This window comes from Callorhinus ursinus, unplaced genomic scaffold (genome assembly GCF_003265705.2).
Source record: "Callorhinus ursinus isolate GAN/ISIS: 27379988/994484 unplaced genomic scaffold, GSC_fseal_2.0 scaffold47, whole genome shotgun sequence".
Classification (NCBI taxonomy): domain Eukaryota; kingdom Metazoa; phylum Chordata; class Mammalia; order Carnivora; family Otariidae; genus Callorhinus; species Callorhinus ursinus.
In genome coordinates, this window is record NW_027397109.1 from 5,435,347 (window position 1) to 5,444,210 (window position 8,864).

At 46.8% G+C, this 8,864-nt stretch overlaps 1 protein-coding gene across 11 annotated transcripts in view; it reads left to right on the forward strand.

Annotated features, from left to right (window-relative positions):
• The window catches only part of MEF2A (myocyte enhancer factor 2A), a 173,009-nt gene extending 165,941 nt beyond the window's left edge, over positions 1–7,068 (forward strand). For all 11 annotated transcript variants that reach the window (XM_073882495.1, XM_073882496.1, XM_073882491.1 and 8 more), the window contains 2 exons: positions 1,502–1,628; positions 2,953–7,068. In XM_073882495.1, coding sequence (XP_073738596.1) covers positions 1,502–1,628; positions 2,953–3,307 — 482 coding nt within the window. In that variant the 3' untranslated portion in view covers positions 3,308–7,068. The remainder of the gene's footprint in view (positions 1–1,501; positions 1,629–2,952) is intronic.
• Positions 7,069–8,864: the final 1,796 nt, after the last annotated feature.

Below are 8,864 nucleotides of genomic sequence, written 5' to 3' on the forward strand. Positions count from 1 at the left end.
AAACTACAGAGGTAAGTAACAATTTATAGGCCATGTTGAAGATTTTGGATACTGGGAGCACTGGGAAGCCAGAAAGTTTGAGGCAGAGAGGTGCCTGGAGCATATTTGTTACTCTAAGATCACTTTGGCTAGTGTTCATGGGGCAAAACTGCATGCCAGGAGACCACTCGGGAGGCCGGCATGGTGCCTGAAGTAGTGGATCCTGATGGCTTAGACGAGCGCAGTGGCAGGAGAGCTGGCGAAACGGGCAGGTTTGAGGGACAACACGGAGAACAGACCGGCCTTGGTGGGTGGTGGTGGGTAGGAGAGAAGTCTCAAGAACACTCACAGGTTTCTGGCACGGGCAACCAGGTGCGTATCGGTGCTGTTTATGAAGATAAGGAGTAGGTTTGGAGGGGACGAGGGGGCCAGTTCGGGTGTCAGATTTGAGGTGTTCGGAGAGACACCCAAATGGGCATACCACGTAGGTAGTTGGGAGGACCTAGAGGTAGAGAGAGAGTTGGGGGCTGCAGGGGGCACTGTGGAAGGCACCAGTGTGCGGGACCCCCTGTGCCGCCGCCTCGGGGAGTGGATGAGGCGGTCGGAGATCATGGCATGAGCGGAGTGTAGAGGCTGGCAGAGTCCTAAGCACCAGCTTTGTTCTTGCCACTCAGTCCCTTTTTTATTAGTGTTAATTCACTAGGAAGACCAGCTTCTTTAAATACCTCTCTTGAGACATGAGAAAGCAGTAAAAAGTAGAAGAGTTTTTGCCACTTCTCTTCAAAACTAAATGGGAAAAGAGAAGTGTTAATGAAGAACTGAAATAGCTCGATGTGTGAATGATACCTAATGTCCTGAGTCTTGGCCAAAGTGATTATGACTGAGGCATTCAGAGAAAATGAGCTATATTCTCTACTATACTCTTGTCACACGTAAGTTTTTTCATGAACTTGAAGTTGTGTTGCACGCAGTCCAGGATCTTTGACAGCCCTGTACTGTGAACGACCGCCATTCATCGGTCATTGCTAACATTTGCTCCAGGCCCCCGAGCTTGGCCCCGCACGAGAAGGGGTGCTGTGTCCTTCCTGCTCCCCAGTAGTTCAAGAAGAGAAGAGCTGCTGATCGAGGCTCTGTCCCATCTGTTGCTCCTTTTTCGGGGGGCCAGGGAGCGATGGGCATGTGTAAGATGACAGCTGCATACGCATGTCCCTTAGCGATGGCCCTGTCATTATTTCTCTGTACAAGTGTGGGAAAAGGATCTCAACTTTTGTGAGCTAGGAAACTGTAAACATGTAGTACAGAGTTGAGACTGACTTTATTGAGATAATCCCAGACAAGCAAATGCAGCTAGGACCTGTAAACCTCCCCAAAGAAAAACTATTGTGGGTTCAGACCTGTGTGTTTTATGTTAGGAAGTACCTGGCTTCTTTCAACCGGGGAACTTTTGGAGCTACTCTGTGAAAAACAGATTTGCGTGGGCCTTCTCGCCCACACACGAGTAATACTTCTTCCCTTGTCCTAGATTACTCGCTGACTAGTGCGGACCTGTCGGCCCTGCAGGGCTTCAACCCCCCGGGCATGCTGTCTCTGGGACAGGTGTCAGCCTGGCAGCAGCACCATTTAGGACAAGCAGCCCTCAGCTCTCTGGTGTGAGTACCTAGAAATTGTCTCCGACTCTCTTCTCCCAGCCCGTGCACTTTATTTTTCTATCGGTTACAGTCTTTTGTGCTGTTTACTGTCATGTGACTGTCCTAGAATTTCTTTTTTATGTGGTACAGTGTTTGGAGAAAATATTTCCTTTATGTGATTCTAGATAATAACTTGGACACTGATCAAACTAGGCATTCCCTGAAGAGATCTGGGGAGCAAGGCTTCTCTTCTGGGGAGGTAGAGAGACTCAAAATAGTAACCAAAGGGTACTGAGGCACAGACGTCTGCCACCTGCACCTCCCTTCTACCTACCAGCCAACCGTTAAGCCACCCAGTCCCACCCCTCCTTCCCCACCTCTACATCTGATTCCAGTGTTGGAAGAAAGGCAGCTAAAGGTATTCAGGCCCACCCCCCCACACACACACACTTTTTTTTTTTGCTTTGGTGGTGTCCGTGCACAAAGGGAATAGGAAAATAAACAGCCAACCCTCATGGAAGCCAACTGGGTCTGCTGTTGTGCCCCCCCCCCCCCGAGAGGCTCTCCTCTGCCTACGCCGTCATCCTGGTTCTCCCTCCTGCTAGCACTCTCGGATACCCCCTGGGCACCACTGTAAGCTCATCTCCCTGGTGTGCCCTCACCCTGCCCATAAGGAATGTTCTCTTTGTTGAACTCTTCTTGGTGAGGTTCAGTGTGTGCAGCGGGTTGGGATCAACCACATTAACCCCAGTAGCTGGATTCACACACACGATACCCAACCCCTGCTGTTCCTCTCCTCCAGTCTGCGGAGAAAGCCAAGGAGCGTTTCCTTCTTTGATTTTCTTTGCCCGTTGGCTCTCAGGGGGGGTCTGTTCGTCCTAAATGAACACATGGCAAGCGGCAACGGTTTGGCCTCCAGGAGAAGCCTGTACACACACTGCTGCTCTGAGCAAGTTAGCCTTCCGAGGCGGTTTCCTCCCCTGGAAAATAGGGTCAGGTGACGGCCTTCGCGTTGCTGTGCGCACAGATGAGCTGCGCCTGTCCCAGGGCCAGAGCAGAGAGGAAGCCGTGTGCAGGGCCGGTGTCCTTCCCTCCCCTTCTGCTCCCCGCGCAGCCGCAGATGCACAGTTTCGGCTCCTTCCCCTGCAGAAGGACCCAGGCCGTGGCCAGGGGACCTAGTCCCCAGAGCTCTCCACCGTCCTGGGCATTTTTTTCCTTCCACAGAGAGGGCATTGAAGGCAGTCCTTGGGAATTCTGACGGGCTTCCAGTCGGGCGGTGGCTGCAGTACCATTCCGGTGATGCAGACGCACTCACCCACCATCTAACATCTTTTCTTTCCTTCAGTGCTGGAGGGCAGTTATCTCAGGGTTCGAATTTATCCATTAATACCAACCAGAACATCAACATTAAGTCAGAACCAATTTCACCTCCCCGGGATCGAATGACCCCATCAGGCTTCCAGCCGCAGCCGCCGCAGCCGCCGCCCCCCCAGCCCCCACAGCCCCCACAGCCCCGGCAGGAAATGGGGCGCTCCCCTGTGGACAGTCTGAGCAGCTCGAGCAGCTCCTATGATGGTAGTGACCGGGAGGACCCACGGGGCGACTTCCATTCTCCAATCGTGCTTGGCCGGCCCCCCACCACGGAGGACAGAGAAAGCCCTTCTGTCAAGCGAATGAGGATGGACGCGTGGGTGACCTAAGGCTCCCGGGCTGGTGTTAGTACTTCATGATCCTGCAGCGAACTGCCCTACATATCTACATCGGTAAATAAGGACATGAGTTAACTATATTTATATGTACATACATACATATATATCCCTTTATATATATATGTATGTGGGCGTGAGTGTGTGTGTGTGTGTGTGTGTGTGTGTGTGGGTGTGTGTTGCATACAGAATCGGGCACTTACCTGCCTCGTAGATCTGCAGATGTGCGTCCCATGGCAAACAAAGCGCCCTGTAGGCAGAATCTAGTCTGGCACTTCTTTGGACTACTTGTTTCATAAGATAACCAGTTTTTGCAGAGAAACGTGTACCCATATATAATTCTCCCACACTAGCTTGCAGAAACCTAGAGGGCCCCTACTTGTTTTATTTAACTGTGCAGTGACTGTAGTTACTTAAGAAAAATGCTTTGTAGAACAGAGCAGTAGAAAAGCAGGAACCAAGAAAGCAATACTGTACATAAAATGTCATTTATATTAATTACCCAGCCTGGCATGGGTCTCTGTTGCAGAGGGGTGCATGGGAAGGGCTGTTGATATTTAAAAAAAAAACAAAAAAAAAACAAAAAAGCCCCACACATAACTGTTTTGCACGTGCAAAAATGTATTGGGTCAAAGAAGTGATCTTTAGCTAATAAAAAAGAGAGAGAGTAGAAAACACGCATGAGATATTCAGAAAATACTAGCCTAGAAATATAGAGCATTAACAAAATAAATTAATATATTAAGTTATAATTGGACTATGTCAGAAGTTTCTTTTTACATTCATATCTTAAACTGATTTTAGCTCATGTATATTTTATATGAAAGAAAACACCCTTATGAATTGATGACTATATATAAAATTATATTCACTACTTTTGAACACATTCTGCTATGAATTATTTATATAAGCCAAAGCTGTATGTTGTAACTTTTTTTTTAAGAGAATAGCTTTATCTTGTTTTAACTTTTTAGTTTTATTTTAAGAGGGGAAAAAAAAAACACAAAAATATCTTGCAAGCAGAACCTTGGAAAAAAAAAGCCATGAACACTTATTCTATATGTAAATTAAAAGTTGAGCCAAACTCTTTTGTGTATATAGCATCTTAAATATATTATCACCTTTGATGTAAGTACCTATGTATTGTATGGTCACCAGATTAAAAAGTATATTTTTGTGGATTGCCGCCAATTTGGGGGGAAAAGGCGAGATCCTTATTAAGTAGAGTATTCACTGTTTAATATTTACTATTTTGTTAAATATACTGTACTTTGGATTTTAATTATTAGCCCAGTCTTTTCAGAGGATTGTATAAAGGGGTTTCTCCCCTCACTGGTGGTGAATGTGTGATGTTACATTGTAATCTTTGTGCTGTATGGGTTGAGCATCATTATATATTTTATATGTGTACATAAATAGCAAAGTGCAAAAAAAAACTGGTGTTAAGTTCATCTTGCATAAATATAAAATGTGTTGTAACAGATTTTATAAGGCATTACTTAAAACTTGCCTTTTGTGAGGAAAAAAAATATAGTAGAAAAAGCTGGCCTAATTTAATATTAGAGAACATGGCAAAATAGTAGATGAGCACAAAGGTTTTATAAGTGGTAAATGATTAGGAAAAATATTTGTGGGGGAAGGGATCTTTTTTTCCTGGCCCCTCTGAAATAGAACGATGCAGCTGGTCACAAGACACTACCCTTCACAACTCTCTGTGCATGGAAATGGCACTTTGGTGGGGGGAGAAGCTCTCTCCTGGGCCCATCGCTAGCCGGCACGGCTCGCCATCCTCATGAAACCCAGGCCGCACTCAGCTTAGCCTTTGAACGAGGCCTTCCTCCTCCGGGAAGACAGCGAAGCCATGATGGCAGGTTCGTCCGTTTCCTGGGCTTGTGCCACAAACAAAATTCAAAGTCCTGTATATCTTTCATCATAGATTTTTAAATACTCCCTTTCCTGAGAAACTCAAAGTAAGGGTTTAAACATTGCTGCTATTTTGTATTTTAAACTTAATGTTGAGCAGCTACCTACAATTTATTTTTTACTTATATTTTGCTTTTCCCCCTAAATTGCCTTCCTTCTGACATTTTCCTCACATGCTATTTGTGACAAATCATCAGCCAGATTTCCTGACTGACACATGGGTATTAGGTACAGGGGAAACCTGTGGTGTTCACAGCTACAAAATGGAATTCGGTTTTAGGAACAGTTTGGGTAGTAAATTTCGATAGAGGCCAAAAAAAGGGAGGGTGACGTGCTGTCTCCTCTCGTCAGGATGGCCATTGGGGCTGTTACTCAGAAAGGATTAGTGTCTCTTTAAAATGTACTTTACTGAACTGCATACAGGCACGTTTCTTCATAAGGTCACACCTGATGGAAACAAGACAGTCTCCCAACACTGAATTTCCAAGATAATCCTTACCACTTTGTAAACCATTTATAGCTTTGAAAGTGTTAAGTGATTCTTTCGTTACTATTCATGCACGTTCATGAACTTCTGCTGTACATTGGAATAGGAGTTACCACATTCGCATTTACTGTCTATTTTCTTGTGTGCCTTATGAGATGGCTTTTCTGACTGTATCTCAATAGTCTTTCTTTCTATGCAGGTTTATAATCAGTACAACTACTGTTTTCTAAAATACTATTACACGAGGCTCGGAGTTTGTATTTCAATTACACTGACCAAGTAACAATGTATTCCGTTTTCAGGAAGTGAATATTTGACTGTTAACCCTTTTCCTGTCTGCCCAGTGTGACCTGGAGCGTATGGACTTGACAGACACCCCTCACCCAGACTCCATGTACAAACACATACACATGCACATGCACATCTCCTGGTGGAAACCAACTCAGAGTGGGGAAGACACGAATGGTGTTTCTTTAGAACTGACTTTTCTTACCGTTTTAGACTCGTGTGTTTTGTATGACACCATCACAAGAAAATTTTATCCTTCAGATGAAGTATTTTATTACTAAAAGACAAAAACAAAAAAAGCTTAGAGGACACCGCACTGGTTCGAGTACGGTTTCCAACAGCTGTCCTTCCCTCAGTGCGCTGACCGGTCCTACATTGAGAGTGAGAGTCACCATTGTATGTCTGCAGATGGTCCCGATCGAAACTCCATCTTTTGAGCCCTAATTATGTCCATTGTGTTAGAGACTAAATCAGGGGTTTGTTCTGAAAGAACAATATATGTTTTACCATTTCCTTTAACTAACTGTAAGGACAACTAACAAAGCATTAACCTATTTTCTGTATTAACCATCATGCGCACAAGAAATACATAGTAAATAAGGAACCAGAAAACTCCTGGCATTGGATCATAAGAAGCTAGATGATTAGAATGTGAAAAAGATTTTACAAATGTAAAACTTTTATTTCTCTGTAGAAACTTTCTTCACTTTGCTGTGCAAGAAGACACTGCTTTGCTATATTTAAAATGGCTTTTTTAAAAAGAGATTTATGTATTTGGTAAATGTTTGTAGTCAACAGTTCACACAAGAAGCTGTACACGGTTTGATCATGTAAAACCGTTTGGCGGCACAAGCTGGACTTTGTTGCCATCCTTGAGATGAACCTTTTAAGAAAAATAAGTTAATCTCAATTTTTCCCTGAATGTGTTTTTTCTTCATTATACAATAAATATTATAGTGAACTTTTTATCAAATGGTTAAGAAAATGCTAGAGGTTGTTGTAAACTATTTGTATCCTGCACTCACTACAGTAAAGACGGACTGGCTTTTCCTGTGTACTCCGGACTCTGTCATGTTTGCCGCCAGTCGCCCCCTTGCCCCCCGCCCCCCACGACGATGCCTCTCCTGTCCTTTCCCCTCACAAAGACCTTTTCCACCTGCAGATCCCCTTTACTTACTTTGAGGCTTAGTCAAGGAAACGGCGGCGGCGTCTCGCCAGCCTCGCCCATAGCTGCTCCTGAGAACTCCCCTCCTGGGCCGCCCGGGGCCCTGCAGGAAGCAGCAGGCCCTCCAGGGCCTGGCATCGGCCAGCCGGGCTGTTCTGCAGTCGGTGTGGATCGGATCGGATCGGATCGGGTAAGCCGCTTCAGGCTCTACTGACGACTGCTTGCAGGATATACTTGCGGGGGTTGGGGGGGGTTCCTGTTAAACAGAATCTAATGAACGCAAGTTCTGTCTACCCAAAATGCACACACAATACTGAGCGGCAGCAGACAGATTTACTAAATGATTTTCAGAAGTGACAGGTGTGAAAACTTCTCTTAAACTTGGCAGTGGGAAGTGTTCTCTTCCTTGGATTTGCCTTTTAAGCCAGCTCTTAACTGAGCAGATTCTTGCTGTCAGTTAAGTTAAAAGCTAAATTTTTGTGCTGGTTTTACTCGCTGGCTACAGTGAGACTCTTATTAGCAGGTTTTGAAAGCTGGTTGAGTCCTATGGCTAAAAATAGCCTAATCCCAGCTGCAGCTACTTAAAATCAATTCATTGCGATTTCCTGGTTCACTCCCTCGGGTGCCTTCCTCTAGGCTTTAACCTGTTTTTAAGCTGATTCTGTGTCTGACTGGCACCAGCCATGGAGAGGAGTTTTCAGTTGGAGCCCTCCGCCAGCTGGAGCCTCCAGGCTGCTCTCTGCCTGGCCAGTCGCTCGGCAGGGGCCAGAGCACCACCTGGTCGTAGAACTGCGGAAACCGGCGTGTCTCCCCATCCTCCACAAAGAGTGAGGGGGGGTCCAGAGAGGGACCCGGAGCCGGCGGGCTAGTGCCATCACGCCGCAGACCGTGCTGAGCTCAGCATGTGAAAGGCGAGCCCCGGTCCCCAGCTGTCCTGTCTCACAGGGTGTGAGCTGAGGACAAGCTCTTCTCACCCCCTCCCCGCCAGTGACTGCACACAGCTGGGGTACGCCCCTTTCCTCCTGCAAGACATCTTTTGCGCTCCCAACTCCATCTGCGTCTGCTTCCCAGACGACCCAAACTGACACGCAGCTCACCCAGCTTTAGAGAACGTGTCCTAGACTTCACTTTCTGACCTCATCTGCCATCATCGCTCTGGACCAAGGCAGCTGGGGAAGAAAATCAAGATCACAGTTGTACTAAGTGGTGTCACTGTATACTCCCCCCGCCCCAAACTCCCCTTTTTAAGCTTTTTTTAAACTTTGAACACTATTAGGAAACTGACCCAGTTACAGGACGACTAAGGCCCCCCCTCTGTTGTGGCCGGCATCACCACACCCCCCTGTAACTAGCTCCGCCGGTGTGCGTGCCCCCGGTACAGCCACGGGGCAGCCCTGCCTCGTGTTACTGGCCGGCAGCACCGGGCCCACCTGCAGCTAGAGCTAGTCCCCCTGACCGAGGACCTGCATGCCCTCCACCACCTTTTCTGCAGCCTGACCCCTGTCACTGACCTCCACTGCAGTATGCTTGCCCAGGGGCAGCATGCTGACACTCGGGTCCTCTGCCACTGCCAGGGAGCCCATAGTTGGCCCTAGTCCTTGTTACCTTCCCTGACACCCATTGCTATAACTTTGTCTGCAAAGGGACCTACAGCCGGCCCCTCACAGCCAAGTGTATGCACACCCTTG